The sequence below is a fragment of the Lethenteron reissneri genome, chromosome 4, assembly GCF_015708825.2.
Source record: "Lethenteron reissneri isolate LAM-NWPU_2019-01 chromosome 4, ASM1570882v1, whole genome shotgun sequence".
Classification (NCBI taxonomy): Eukaryota; Metazoa; Chordata; class Hyperoartia; order Petromyzontiformes; family Petromyzontidae; genus Lethenteron; species Lethenteron reissneri.
The window spans coordinates 5,293,060-5,308,501 of NC_083782.1; the positions used below are offsets into that span (position 1 = coordinate 5,293,060).

Below are 15,442 nucleotides of genomic sequence, written 5' to 3' on the forward strand. Positions count from 1 at the left end.
GAGGCGTTTGGGTAAGCTTGGGGAAAGTTAGTGAGTTTTAAGTAAAGAGCAAAAAATGGACAGATAAACGTATTCATAATATAGTTTTTTTAGTGAGATCACGTAAGTAAATACTAATGGATATTGGTCGCGAAAGCCTACGTGTTAAACAGTGGAAAACAGTGGAACTTATTGTTTGATATTTAGGGAGAGTTATCCCGCACCTCCGATTAGCACTGTTGGCTACATATAGTGCGAAAGAAGTTCAACATACATACAATGCAGCAGTCCATCTAGCTCCTGCACACGAGCTGATTTGATGGCTCCGTCTCCTGTTGTGGATGTTCTCTCGAGCGTGTTCGCCACTGGCTGCCACCCCCATCGTCCTTCACCATCGCCAGCCGCCATCCTTTCTCGTGACGCGTCCCACCCATGCCCCATTACCTTTCTTGACGGACAGTACGACGTCTCTGACTTGCGTTGGCACTCTTAATTCATGTCTTGTCCTTCTATCTCGCGTAATTTCAAGCACGCGTCTTCTCCATGCTTTGCACACTTTTAAGATTTTGTTTTCCATTTCCTTCGACAATATCCATGTTTTTGATCAAAGTAATCGACGGTAACATATATCCATGTATGTTGAACTTCTTTTGCACCGTACATAGCCAACCGAACTGCGCTAATCGGAGGTGTAGAATAAAAAAACACATGTAGAATAAAAAAAACATCCTGCTTTGTGCACATCGCTACTTTGCTTTTCATCACTAATTTCAGTTTTCTCCAAAAGCACTCCAACCTGCTCCTGTTTCCACCTCTGATGTCATTGTTTCAATCCCTTCAGCAGCTGCCGTCCTACATTTTCACCGGCGTTCCTAAGCACGACCACCTCTAACACCTGTTTCCCTCCCTTTGCAGCTCCGTGCAGGTGGCTCCCGAGTACCGGCGAAGGCTCCAGATGTTTCTGGACTTCAAGGAGTAAGGTGCCTCTGTGCATCCCACATTGAGGCGTTGGACCGGCTGTACGGATAGAGATTTTTTGACGATGGTGGCGGTCGCTAACGATGAATATATCACCCCTCCCTGCCCTCCACCACGTCTCTCTCACCGACCCCCCTCCCCCCCCCCCACTCTGCGGCCCACCCCTCAGAGTGTTGGTCACAGCCAGCAGCTCGAACTGGGCTATTGACTTATTTAAGTCAGTGATTACTCTACCGATTGTTGTTTAAATTTCTCGAGCTAATCGGATAGCACAAAAATAATTGGTGGGGAAAACACAGTCTCGCCTCTGTGCCCGTGATGTGTGGGACTTGGTGATGACAATGGGCATCACCAAACCCTGTCACGCTGGCCGTGGCTTGCGGGGGTTTCCCGCCTTCGGAAAAGAAAGCTGTTGGGTGGTAAGCTGCCATTTTTAAAGGAGCCTTGGGTAATCGACCACGAAAACAAAGTAGTCGATTTTAATTTGTAGTCGATTGAGAGCCGTTTGATCGACGAATCCGTCCCAAGCCCCCCCCCCCCGCCAGCAGCTCACTTGCTGCTGTGTGCCACTGCGCCACCTCGTGGTGCGGATCAATGTCACCGCCACAAGGCCGTCTCTTGAGCCTCACCCGCTCGCAGGTGTTGCTTGCTGAGGTACGATTCTCCTGATGTCCCTACGAAGTCTGGAACTGGCTTTTCCCCTAGCGATCGGTGCTGTCAACTCCCCCCGCTTCTCTTCATGTCTAGACCTTATCTGCCCATAACTTACTGCCAGTGTCTCAAATAAATATGCCCACGTTCTGTACAGTATCTCGAGATGTGGTTGTATTAGAATGCACCCTTGTATTGCATAAGCGTGTCTGTAACTCTATAGTTTTTTGTATGACTTTACGTAAGTACAGGTTCAAGACCTTTCCTTTTCTTTACCCGCGGCTGAATGCCTCTACATAATACATGTTTCTGTGCGGCGTCTTCCAACGCGGTCACATATAGATGCATTTAAAGCCACATTTCGTTATGCTGTAATGGTCAGGAGAAGTTTTGGCCTGTGTGTGCGCTATTTGTTGTACATCAACCCTACCCATGCTTTGGTTGGGTTGATGTAGGGTTAAGCTTGTATGGGTATGGTTCAGGTTGGTAGTGTCTGTAGTTCTGTACTTGTTTACTAGGCTTGTGATGAATTTGAGAATAAAATATAATTTGATCATGACTCTCACATCCAATTCTGCGCTATAGATGAATGGAGTAAATTTGTACAGAACGCATTATTTACAGATAATGCTCGATAATCTGGCCAGATTTATGTGAATTGTACATTAATCATGCTTATACTCACCTTTGTATGCATGGTGGTTTAATTAGTGTGAAAGAAGTTCAACATCCATCCATACATAGTAGCTGCTCCTCACTCATTGGGGGTCAGCGTCTCAGTGCCTGAGCGACTACAAACATGTCAGTCAGTACACTGATAATAAAACCAATTAAAACATTCTACATTTGATGTATTACCCCCCCCCCCCCTCGCCACAACCTTTCTACATAGGTAAGCAATATAACATACTTTCACAGCCTAATTTACACGCATCTTGTGCTATCCGCGGTGTTTGTATTATCTGGGGCCACCCATTCTGCCCGACAACCCAGGATATTCGAGAGTTGACTGTAGAATAAATGAGACCGACGATGCAACGTTGACAAGTTAAAGGAAATATTTTTGAATCGAATTGTGACCCCCAGGTCATTATAATTCATATCATAGATACGAATCGTCGCCTGCCGACTGCTAACGGCACATTCAGATTTCAACTATTATTTCTAAACGTGTGGATCCTGTTTGTCGAGTGAGCATGGTTCCGAACCCATTCGTCTGACCTCCAAAAGCCAAGCAGCGTTCAGCTTGGATAGTGCTTTAATGGGTGACCACAGGACGTGTTATAGGCTGCATGGGTCATGTGGTGGGCAGCAGAGGGCAGTGGCAGAAAAATAAATTGTGCCTTACAGTTGCTGGCGTTACTGTGCGTTCCCATCTGTTGATGGCCCTTAATTTGTCCAGGCATGGGCCCATTGAGATTCAACATCTCTTTTGCAATAGGGCTCTTGGTAACTGTAGCAACCTAGCAGTAGTTGCCTTATTATTTTGGGTTTAAGGTAAAACTTGTGTCTTTGGCTACAACACAGGCATAATGTAAGTCTACTCTTTGTAAAGTTGATGTCACAGGTTTGTGTAAAATCCCCTTGACAACGGGTGATGGTGCAAAAGTTATCAAAGTGTCTGCTTAAATGTATATATTTTTGACTCAGATCTTTATAAGCTTTGCAGGGTCCCACCGTGTGATGCCATTTTTCGGTGTCGTACATCCTCCAATGTCCATTTAACAAGAGATGGACACGAGATGGACACAAGATGGACAGCGGGAACGGTCATTCGTAGAGAAACTTGTGACAGTAACACAGCTCATTGGCCACTTGCATAAAACACTTAAGTCATGGGTGGCTAACCGTTGATTTACTGAGGGCTGTTCAGACCTTCAAATCCCTTTCCTGAGTAACCACACATTAGTCGATACTGAAGTTAGATTATGCGAGGACTGTGTATATTTAATGTTGAGAGGCAAGAGGTTACCTTGCCAAACATTATAAACAGTGCTGGCAGGAGCTTGATAACGTTTTTGCCTTGGGCACCCAATTCGTTGCTGCAAAGGTGTTTGCAGTGATGGATAAACAATGTGTGTGTGCCGTTTTGAATCTGAAGGTGTCTTTGGTCCACCGTTCCATTGTTTTACTGGGATTGTGGTCACGGGCGGTATGACATTGGTTTCATCTCGACAACAGGCCATACTTTTCCCCCAATCCTTGCTTTGATTGACATCTTTAACTGGTTTAGTAGCTAAACTGAGGGGGAATTGCACTTACTGTGTTTTATGCATGAGGCCGCAATGTTTGATGGACTTGTGAACATTAAAAATGAATAAACGTGGGACTTTATAATCACGTGTTAACGAGGAAACGTTTGTATTAAATGTATTTCGGTTCATTGATGGTCAGTTTTCAATGCCAATATTGTTTAATTTTAATACTCTTTACTCCCACTTTGACTAATAAACATTGCTATAATGACCATTGATTTAAATGTCGTTTGTTTTCATTGTATTGTTGCGATTAACATTCGTAATGATTGTTTGTATCGGTGTGCTGTCTGAGGGGAGTGGTGGCGCATTGGTTAGCACACTGCGCTGCGAACCTATGGACCTAAGATCGATTATCGGTTACGGAAAACACCAGTGGCGAGTAATATTTAAATCGGTTCTTAACCAACCAACCCTCATTGACTAATGTGGAGAAGTTATGATATAACAACCAAGTTGTGAGGAAGAATCCGTCATCCAGCAGTCAATTACCAACATCTAAAAGTGATAAGTTGGAAAAGGAGAACTTGACTTCGGCAACAAATAGCGTATGACTAGTAATGTGTATTGTATTTATTTATTGAAGCGCCGTTTTAATAACTTTATGAATTAAATCCCTACTTTAAAATAACTTAAAACATATTGCATATTCTGTTTTAACATTGTGCTATTTTATTAGTTAAATAACGTTGCAATAAACCGTTTAGAAACGTAACTTAGTGGGGCAAACGTTTATTGCATTAATTTAAATAGAATGTTAAATGTGTTTTCAATCATTAACGAATTAATTCAACAAATTATCTCGTCGTGATGCTGCTACTGCTGCTGTTGGCAGTGGCGTACAAGTAACAACTCAACACACTCGTCAACGACACAGCTTTAAAAATCTATAATAGGCGACGTTTCGGGCAATGCCCCTTATTGCAAGGCAATATTCTTTTTCGATTTAAAGCTTTCGTGACTGCAGGGATTCATCTTCTTGGTTCTTTCGGTAAAGTAACGTAGAATGGAAATAATAAAAGAATAGAGAATTATTATATTATTTTAATATGTGTTGATTTATTATTTTATTATTTCCATTCTACGTGACTTTACCGAAAGAAACAAGAAGAGGGGGCAATTTTCTTGTGTGGAATTCTTTTTTGTTACTGAAACCGGTGCCTCGTGCGCGCCCATGCCGCCCTTTTCCCGCCAAGCGTCACCCCCCCAGCCCCGCCCCTCTCCCCCCCAGCCCCGCCCCTTCCCCAGCCCCGCCCCTCCCCCAGCCCCGCCCCTCTTCCCCCCAGCCCCGCCCCTTCCCCCCACAGCCCCAGCCCCGCCCCTCACCACCTCTCGGGGTTCCCCCTCCCACCGCACCGCGCGCGCGCCACCCTTCTAGGGCACTTAACGATTCGTCGAATAAAATTATAATCGATTCCTCGCGATCCGTGCATCGAATCGCGCACGCAAGCGGCGACGTGCGGCGTTTAAAATAAGCCTATATCGCTATTGTCGTGCCGCTGTAAGATCGTTTACGTCCGTGGAAGGGCTACATTTTTTTTGCACGTAAATTTAAACGCCGTTCCAACATTTTCGGCGTATCGATTCCCTCCAGTTCGGGATTTGTTTTTCGTGCGCGCGGAGTCGATTACGAAAGGAATTGCTTACGTCGCCAGCCCCCCCCCCTCCCTCTCGCCACGCCCCCTCCCTCTAGCCACGCCCCCCTCTCGCCACGCCCCCTCCCTCTCGCCACGCCCCCTTCCCTCTCGCCACGCCCCCCTCCCTCTAGCCACGCCCCCCTCCTCCCTCTCGGCACGCATCACTTCCACCCACGTCGCGCAACGCATCCGCCGCGCCGAAAGAATCCGACGCCCCGCCGCCGACAAAACGACGACGGGGCGGCCCGGCGAGCCGGACGACGGCGAAGTTCGACGCACGGGGACCTCGCGGGATTATTGGACGCGTTGGGATCGAGTCGACGGGCACGGGGGGTTTCGACGAGGCTCCGCGCAAGGGTAGTGAGGAGGCGCGCTTATAGCAACTGTTGCCTGGAGGAGGGCTCCATAGCCACCGTAGTCGTGGAGACTGCGTAACCAAGCCGCCGTCACATCCCAGGTGATTTTTTTAAAACCGCGGCGGTTTAGCGTCGGGCTTTTATTATTTCTTTACCGTCTCTTTCATGTTGTATTCAACAATTATCGCGTTTATTTTCTCGTCGTCGTCGTGGTAGTGTGTAAGGGGATGGTGGTGGTGCGGGGGGGGGTGAGAGCGCCGCGGCGGAGGTAGCAGCGTCGGTCGTCGTGCGGCGTTAAACGATGGTGACGAAACGTCAAGTTGTGTGGTGGTGGTGGTGTTGTTGTCGTTGTCGCCGCGATGGTGGTGGAGGTGGTGGAGGAGAAGGAGGAGGAGGAGGCCGCAGTGGAGGAGGAGGAGGAGGCCTCGGGCCGCCCTCCGTTGTTCGCTGCAAAATGGCGGTGGGCGCTGCGGGCTTGAGGACGGCGCTCGGCTCGGCTCGCCTCGGCGCTTGAAATTATAAAAAAAAGAAGCGATTCGGCTCCGCTGGTTCTTGTGGGAGGGATTTTTTTATTATTTCGTGAGCTCCTTAGTCGCTCGACGAGAGGCGCGGGCGTCGAATGCTGACGAAGCCGAGGCGCTGGCAAGGCGATTGGGGGGTGGGTGGGGGGTGGTTTTTGTGTTGGGTTGTTGCGTCGCGAGCGGTGGTTGTTGCTGGTGTGGTTGTTGTTGGTGGTGGTCGCTGGTGGTTGTTGGGGGCTTCCACCCCACCACCACCACCACCCTCCCCGCGTCGTGTTGTTGTTGCTGCTACGAGCGGCGGGGGCAAGGTGGCTGCGACTAGGCCGCGGGCGTCGACGCGTTACGTAGCGACCTCGCCGCCGATGGACGACGCGATTAATCGATAACTATTATCGGCTTTGCGTCTGCGAGTGATGTCAACAACGAGTATCTATTGTTTCGGTGATGGCGCGCCGTTGGTTTATGGCGGGATTCCCCACGGCCAAGTTGTGGAAATTCCACGTTACCATGGCGGAAGCCGTGTCTATCTGCGTCGCGCGATGTTAACTTCGTAAAGTGGTGCTCGTTCTTCTCATCCCCGAAGGGTGATGATGGTGGTGATGATTGTAGTCGACCCTTGTTGTGGTTGCGAGAGGCGACCGCGTTGACCAGAGGCGACACTTGGTCGTGTTGATGAACTAGGAGCCGGATCCCCCGTGGCTTTCTGTCGGCTGTAGTGTCACTCTCCGAATTACTCGGTTCACAGATGCTGGAGGTATATTTATAAATGTTAAAACTATGTATGATAACTTTATGCTGCCCCCCCCCCCCCCCGTATCTCTCTATAAGTGAAACCAATCAACCTGCGCGCCATAATTTTTGTTGGCCGATATTTGTGTCACTTGCGCTTCGCTGTAGTTTTAAGTTACAAGCGTAGATGTGAGCAGGTTTGTGCCAAATGTCAGCTTTGTAAACATTTTAGAGCGTCGTTAAAATTGTGCGTCCGTCACTCAGTCGCAAATATTAGACCACTACCAAGGTTGTCTCTACTGCCGCAATGATTATTCCAAGCTGTATTAATTAGACATGGGCTCCGTTACTATGGTCGTGTTGGCAGTGTTGACTTACTAAGATTACACTAAAAAAAACCGAACGGATTCGCTTGGTAATGTTTTCAAAACTTGTTTTACTTCCACTAGCTGCGTTTGTGCAAGCGCTGTCGCGTTGAAAATGCCGCTAATAATTCGGATGTTTACGTCTCTTTGTAAGAGGGTTTAAGTTCTGAATTCGTTTCGAAAGCAATCGTGAACGCTGTGGTGATGCACCTGTTTGATTTAAAGGAGTGAGACGCGCATGCGGGAGTGTGTGTGTGCGCCACTGGTACGTCCGGGTTTAACCGTGAGATGTTTGCTGCCAAACGAATGTAATTTGCTTTTAATGTTTAATTGCAGCGTTCTGCCGTGATAGAATGCGAAGTTTTAACTTGTAACCTGCTATTATTTTGAGTCACGGAGTCTGCTACGAGCTGTATTGGCGACTGGATAAGTTGCACCTCTTTAAGATTAAGAGATGGGGAGAGAAAGAAACAGTGTACAGTGCAGCCCTTTTATTAATTCACTGCTGGATAAAGGCTTCTCCGCCGTCGTGTCGGGAGTTGTGGGTCCATATCTCACGACGCTAGCCAGTGCGGCATCTTGAAGGGGGTGTTTGGAGCAGGACCTCAAGAGAGATATCCCTTGCCACTCATTGCGATGAGCCGTGGCAGGGAATCGAACTCGGCTTACCGGATTCATCACGCGCAAACAATTGCGCCCACGACTCCTCCTTCAAAATGTAACTTGTCCAAAACCATCCCAACAATGTGTGTGTCACTGCTGAAACGAGTTCTTGAGACGTCTTCGTCGTCGTCTTATTCCTCGAGTAAATAAATGACTTTTAATCACTTTGTGCGTTGTTGCCGCTATGCGTTTTTCGTGCCCGTCGCAAGCACCTGTTGAATGAGACAAACGCGGCCGGGGACACCTGATCACAGTCTGAAGCCGACAGACTGGGGGGTGGTGGTGGTGGTGGTGCCACCTATCCCAGTCGTATTGTCCGCCGGTTACCCCCCCTCCCCGTCCTTTTGACGGCTGTGAATTTGAGCTCCCCCTCGCTTTTAAGCGTTGTGCACAAACACGACTGTTTTTATCTGTCGCTGCCCTTTGCTTAAGCGGGTGGATATGCATTTACATATCTGCGCAAAGCCGAATATATGGCAGGGTTTGGTGAACTGTGGTAATAAATGGCGTGTAAGTGCATCGCGTGTTAATATCTTTAGCATTTTTAATTGGCTTTGTACTTTTTGTACTTTTTGAAATGTAAAGCACTTGTGAAAGGCACGTGGTTTTATTACTTTTGTACCATATGTCGGCATATAGGAGTATGCGATGCGCTAATAAACCTGTCTAAAAATAGAACTGACTTTGGTGCTAATATTCTTATTGTATAGACGTTATAGGGTTTAGACCGCGTAAGTTAGCGGCACACATTCGGTTTAATCTCTTATCTTTTGCATTCAAGTCCACGCGCCTCGCGCAGTGCTTTCCTGTATCGTTTCTCCGTATTGTTCTCGTAGTTTATCCCTCCCTTGTAAAGGCGCATTGCCTTCTTGGGCCCCCCCCAACTCACCTGCCCAAATAAAGGACTGGCATCTAAAATAAAGTGCGAGTGATTTGTGCAGAGCACACGTGTGCAGTAACATCCAGCACTCGAGACGCGCAGTGATTGCACCTCGAATATAATAATAGCAGTACCATTCATTTTACCCAGGGAAATCTCACTGAGTCATAAGCCTCATTTTCAGTGTGGTTCTGCATCCCAATGCGTCCCAGTGCAGAGCCCCGCATCCCAATGTGTGTTTTCCATGTGTACCCAGAGAAACCCTCCATTACCCTCTCCAAATACTCAAAGTTCTGCACAGATTCAAGTTAATCCATTTTAAAGTACTCTGCTATTATGGAGTAATGCTTATTTAACAACCTCCCCCACGAGATTCGAATAATCGTTCACCTTTTGGAATGCCATTTTATTATTAAAGTTTTTAAATATTTTTTTCTACTCACATACACATGCTAGAAAATACATAATGGTCAATATATACACATACCCATGAGAGTACTGAAATGGGTTTGCTTTAATGTGTACATAACACTTCCTTACAGGCTTACACTGTAATAATTATACCATATTATGCAGCAATGCCAAACACATCACACGCTGATGAGTGGCCGCTGGAAATGGTGATACCCGTTTTGTTTAATATTGCATGAGGAGCGTCTGAATAATATATGCGCTTATAATTTCAAGACCTGGAGCCACTAGTGCACACTGCCAGGTGTTGTGCTCGTAAATTAAGGGGGGGGGGCGGTGTTTAGTTTTGTTTGTAAATCTCCAAATTGGGAGGCGAGCAAGATCCTTCGCGGAGTATTTCCAACAAGTGGCATTAAAATACCGCAACGCCGTATTTGCGTTCAAAGCCTGAGTGGGGGAGGTAATTTAGAATTTTGAAAAATCTCCCTCCCAAAGTGATTGGTGGCACATAATAGCACTTGCTTCTTATGCATGCGTTGCGCTGACGAGCGGAGGGCGAGTTTTTGTAGTCTCCAAGCTGTGAGTGAGCCTAGCAGCAGAAATGCTTTGGGGGTGGTGGTGGTGGTGTGCGGCTGAGTGTGGGATGGCACCGTTCCTTTTTGTTTACGGGTGTTGCCATGGATACGCACCCCCAGTGCTGCCGTGGGAACAGAAATCCAAACAGGGAAATTATTAACACAGGGCTCCAACCACGGGATAGGCGCACTGGATGCTTTCAGCGCCTGGTTGCCGTTTCCTAGCAACCATTGTGTTACTCGGCAATTAATTTGGAATTGTCAAGTTGCCGTTGTTAAGTGTGCCGAGTCGTTGTGTCTGCGAGGCGTTTTAATTTGTCTAATTATTAAAGCTGAAGAATTATACTGTTAATCTTTTGTTTTTAGAATTCAGGAATTGCATTTTTCGGCTGTTTCTGTATCATAGCAGGGCGAGTCTTCTTTCAGCGACTTTGCATGTCACAAGCATGAGGTTTAAGTGAATACAGCTGCTCCATTGTTTTTAAGCTATAGAAAGTTGGTTGCTAGGCAGCGGTTGCCTAGCGATCATTTAATTGGCAAATCCCCCCCCTCTTGCACTTGGAATTGGAAAGTAATAGAATGGAGGCTTGACCAAAAGCCAAGCTTTTATACAAAAGCCGCAGCTGGAAACACTCGGCAACAAGCCTCTGTGTATGCCGATTGTGCTCCTTTCTTCTCATTTAATTAGCTTGCGCGACACTCGTCGCATTAAATCTCTGCAGTGGAACGAGCCCGGGTTCCCTTCAATGAAGAACTAATTTGAAGCGTTATCATAATGTCCGCGGAATTTTTCTGGCTCTGATCCCTACCTTTTTTTTTGCTTAAAAGCACGGGTCCAATCAAAAAGTGAGGCGTGTAATACGGTTGCCCCCTGGCAAACTTTTGTTTGAGGCATTAAGGTGACCTGTGGCGGGCTTCAGAGGCGGTCACGCCGTCCTTGCCACGCAAGAAGCTACATTTGTGTTTTTAGATTAATAGAACGTGGATTATTTGCATATCTCAGTGGCTGATATTACCACTTGTTTTTTTTGCTACCAAATGCATGACATCAGTGGATGTACCCCTGTTTTGATTTTACACAGTATGCAGTTATGATTGTTGCCATTTTTTTGACGTGTACCATATTAATAAGCAAATGGTATGGCATAATGCTAAATTAGGTTTGCTTTTTAAAGGCATACCTATATATACAATGTTAACTGACAATATTTTGTTTTATTTCAAGGGGTTATATGAGTTAGTAATTACATTGTGATTTAAGGAATGACAATATGGCCATGTGATATGTCTTGTACTTTATTCAGTAATAAAATGTTACCAGGATTGAATGTTTTTTTTGCTCTACCCAGAATAGCATCTACTTTAGCTCATTTAGGTTCTTACAAGGTAATGTAGCTGTTGCATAACATGCATTACATTAAGAGCCAGCTGTCTGTTTGATGGTATTATTAGGCCTTGTTAGGTATATGTGTATACTCAATGCAAAGAAATATAATTTTCTTTTGCAAATTATTTTGCTCTACATTATTTACATAATGCATACATATGGGACTTATTTAGGTCTACGCAGATTTTTACACTTACAGCCCTTGTCAGTCCACTCCTGGATGACTGCCCCCCTGCTGTAATTAATTTGACACCATGCTGGTCATGGGGATTATTTGACCATTCTTCGCCAAGTTTTTGAAGTTAGGGAGCATAGTTGCACTGCCTTCTCCTGACAACATAGCCAGACAACAGCCTGTTTCAGAAATGATAGTGATCCATCCTAGCAGTATTTCCGGCTCAACACCACACAAACCTTTCGAAATTTGATGATGATTTTGTCATGGGCATGTACAATTATCATTGCATTAAATAGTGTTACTTGAAGACGGCTTTTTAAGTGTAACTATTCACTCCACAAGTTAATCAGAAGTGAGACGTGTGATTCACACACTTGGTATATGTGGCGAAAAAACACATTATTTACGCGTTTAAATGAATGTTGTGTACCGAATTAATTTTCATGTACTAATGATGCACCTTAAAAGCATGTAAATAACATGATTTGTCACTTGACATTTTACTAGCAGAATGTGCTGAATAGAAAAAATGTCGATAATGGCACACCTGCACTGTCAAGAGTTGACTTGTCCTGAATCCATTACGAACGCTGTTGTTTGTGGTTTCTCTGGGCCCCTTGAAATATGTAATGAGTTGTTCATAGATATAAAAAAACAAAAGTACACGTGGAACTGTACCCACAGTAATGCATACATTTGTTGGCCACTTTTTTATAACCAGCTAAAAAACAACAGCAGATGCATGACAAAAAAACCCCTAAACATTGTGCTTATGCCAAGCCAGTTTTTAATTTGTAGCATCCAAATGTCCATTTCGTTACAGCACTAAATATTGCTTGTGGGAAAATCTATGATGAATGTTGCAGATTGCACAAGTGCATGGAATGGTTTATCTGTCGTTCCACGCCGCACTCAAAGGAGACAACAAAAGGAAGATGCCTCTTCAAACGGGGTGGGGGGGGGGGAGCTTACATTTTTCTCGAGAAATTGAGTAAGAACAATACAGTATAAACCCTGAATAGAACTCTTGGCTGTTTGGTATTTATACTGATTAGCACAGATTAGGTAAATTGGCTTCCAGGAGCAGCGCGACTCAGCGAATCGTGTTAAATCCTGTTTAAAATGCCATCTGCTGTAATTAATTTTCATAATGCTGTGGTGTGATTTTGGTTCACCATGGCTTAAGCTTTCTTGGTAAAAGCATCTACGTCCATTTGTTGTGTTCTAGATGAGCTGTGCGTGTGGGTTGGGAGTTGCTGCTGTTTAATGTGCCGTACCATCATATTAAACCCAGTGAAACCTTAATCGCACAATACAATGTCTGTTGGTAAACTAATAGGCTGTACGTGAATGGGGAGAGACATGATTATGAGATTGAGAAGGAATGGAAAGGAGCTGGAGTTTTTAAATTTTTATTTTAGCAGGTAAGGCCTACTGGGCTATAATATATTTTTCAGAAGCGACCTGGCCACAAATGACAGCTCTACTGAGTGGCTTATCACATGGAAATTTATAGCAACTAAATACTTTTAAGTCCTGTTTCTAAGTGTAGAGTGAATAACCGGAGGACCCGGAGAAAAATCCACACGATCACGGGGAGAACATGCAAACTCTAAATATACAGGTGTCAGGATCAGGATCGAATCCATGACCTCCTGTATTCCAGGCCAGGTAATTAATATATCGCCACCGTGGTGAGTTGAACAGGTGAGGGAAATAAGTAAAACTCTGCTGTAGTAAAGTAATATTTTTGCAAAAGTGACAAATCAGAAGACAGTGTCCACAGCCAAGGAAATGGAGTTACAGACAATTAGAGCAGTACAGGGAGAAGGGGTCAGTTCCCATTGAGTGATTGTTGTTGTTTATAAAAGCCTTAATGTGTTGGGAACAGTGGGCAAATAGCTATGGTTTACTTAATATAATTGGCAGAAAAATATGGCAATTAACACATCTGTTGAATATCATTGTCCGTAATACCAATTGTCTTGCTGTCATGCATTTGTGAATCTCAGTGGTATGATAATAATGTGTATGAACTCGGAAGGCATTGGAGTTAAGTGTAATATTATATTTTGTTAATATGAATATAAAACCTTAAGGAATGGCAGTATGTACCTGCACAACAGAATAATTGTGCGTGATGCCACATTGCTTACAATATTCAAATTCTAACATCTGGTATTTTGTCCTAAGCACAAGGCACGGACATTCGTGCAATTTTATAAATTTTCGTACGTTTCTTAGACTTGATGACACACGCAAATCGAAATAATGAACACTTAATGTGTTATCAATACGCTACACAGCTAACTGAATTATTAAACAACGATTTGTAAGTAAATTTAGTAAACGTGTTGGTTAATGCTCTCGAAAGGCCCCCCCCCTTGCAGCGGCGTAAACACCGCCCTTGGTAAAAGCCACACAAAATTCCCAGGTGAGAAAGAGGGGTGGTGTTTTTTTTCCGTGACGAGCTTTCGACAGGGCTGCCACACACCACCGCCTTGCGGGATCACTCGCAAACAAAAAACGAGAGAGGCAGCGGCCTCGGCCAGCCTCTCAGCCACTTACCCACAATCCCCAGGGGGCCTATCTAGCAGGCGGTAATTACGGTGCTGCCGTCTGCACAGAATTTGTGGTTCTTAATTTCACCGCAGATGTAGAGGCACGAAGAGCGGGCACCTGGCTCGCGTTTTTATTTTTTATTTTTAAAAAAGACACATTTTTAAACGATATCACGCTGCCCGCGACGTCGCGCCATGGAACTTGATAAGTGTGATTACGCTGACGGCGACGGTGCTGAATACAACCCTTTTCCCCGGCATCCGTGAGTCCTTATTCCAGTCTTGCCGGTTTGCGCCTATTGGTTAGGCCGCGCGGCTCTGTGTGCACGGAATGGCTTTGTTACCGTTAAGGTTGCCATGGGGTCCTGGCGTTACCATGGCTACAACCTACAACACGTTTAAATCGTTGTTTTTTTGGAAAGGTTGTGTGCTTTTAAATTTAGTGTAATTGTGGGGCAGTTTATTGTATAATCTACCCTAAGCATATTTATTGTGCAGTACCTATAAAGGAAATATGCCGTCGAGAAAGACGCGATTGCATAACAAGCTTCCCGTTACTGATGCTGTGTTTTTGCTTTGTGTTGTCTTTGCGAAGGTCCTAGCAAATGGAGACATGCACTTAGGAGAGGTGTAAATGAAAGTGTATATTGAAATTATGGTCATTTACCTGAATGTTATAAGCGATGTGCATTTGACAAGTGTGTACTTTATAAATAAGCACATTTCAGTCGATTTGCAATATGTGAAATAATCAAGGTGTGAATTATTTTAGCACATTTTTTGTTTGCACTTCATACTTACTACAGTTAGAATCATTCATTTCAACAACCTTTTAATTCTCCATATTGATGTTCATATTTACTTGTGTCATTACCATAGCATGGAAATTGTTATAATCCTATGTCTTAGCTTTGGCTAAAATGTTACGTAAACATTTATAGATAGTAATTTATCTCTTTATTCCAAAAGCTTTCATTGCCAAATACCGGTATATGATTTTACTTACACGATGCTGTATAGTTAAAATTTAATGCTGCCTAAATTAATTGGAGATCAATTACATTAAACAACTTACGTTTCAAATCTAAATCAATGTGGACTAAGGGAACATTTCTTTCAGTTTCACAAAACCAGCTACAGGTGTAATGCCTATTACCCATCACATTTACACTGCTGACATGAGTGAAACCAGTTTTGCATTTGATGGTATGGAAAATTGTTGTTTTTTGCTTGGTTAAGCATCGGCTTCCAAAAGCATTGAATCAGAATACCCGTCGATTTATTGACCACCTGTTTTATAATGAAAACAGACAGCT

General features: G+C 44.7%; 2 protein-coding genes across 9 annotated transcripts in view; both read left to right on the forward strand.

Annotated features, from left to right (window-relative positions):
• Nucleotides 1-4,081, forward strand: part of NDC1 (NDC1 transmembrane nucleoporin) — a 28,263-nt gene extending 24,182 nt beyond the window's left edge. Inside the window, exon 18 of the mRNA XM_061563035.1 lies at nucleotides 895-4,081. Within this exon, the coding sequence (XP_061419019.1) occupies nucleotides 895-958 (64 nt within the window). The 3' untranslated portion in view covers nucleotides 959-4,081. The remainder of the gene's footprint in view (nucleotides 1-894) is intronic.
• A 1,581-nt stretch (nucleotides 4,082-5,662) lies between these two features.
• LOC133349439 (transcription factor RFX3-like) overlaps nucleotides 5,663-15,442 on the forward strand; it is a 45,023-nt gene continuing 35,243 nt past the window's right edge. For 3 of the 8 annotated variants that reach the window (XM_061562878.1, XM_061562905.1, XM_061562943.1), the window contains exon 1: nucleotides 12,759-14,389. In XM_061562878.1, coding sequence (XP_061418862.1) covers nucleotides 14,322-14,389 — 68 coding nt within the window. In that variant the 5' untranslated portion in view covers nucleotides 12,759-14,321. Of the gene's footprint in view, nucleotides 5,958-12,757; nucleotides 14,390-15,442 lie in introns of those variants that run through there. The other 5 variants (XM_061562888.1, XM_061562915.1, XM_061562933.1 and 2 more) reach the window with 4 other exon arrangements.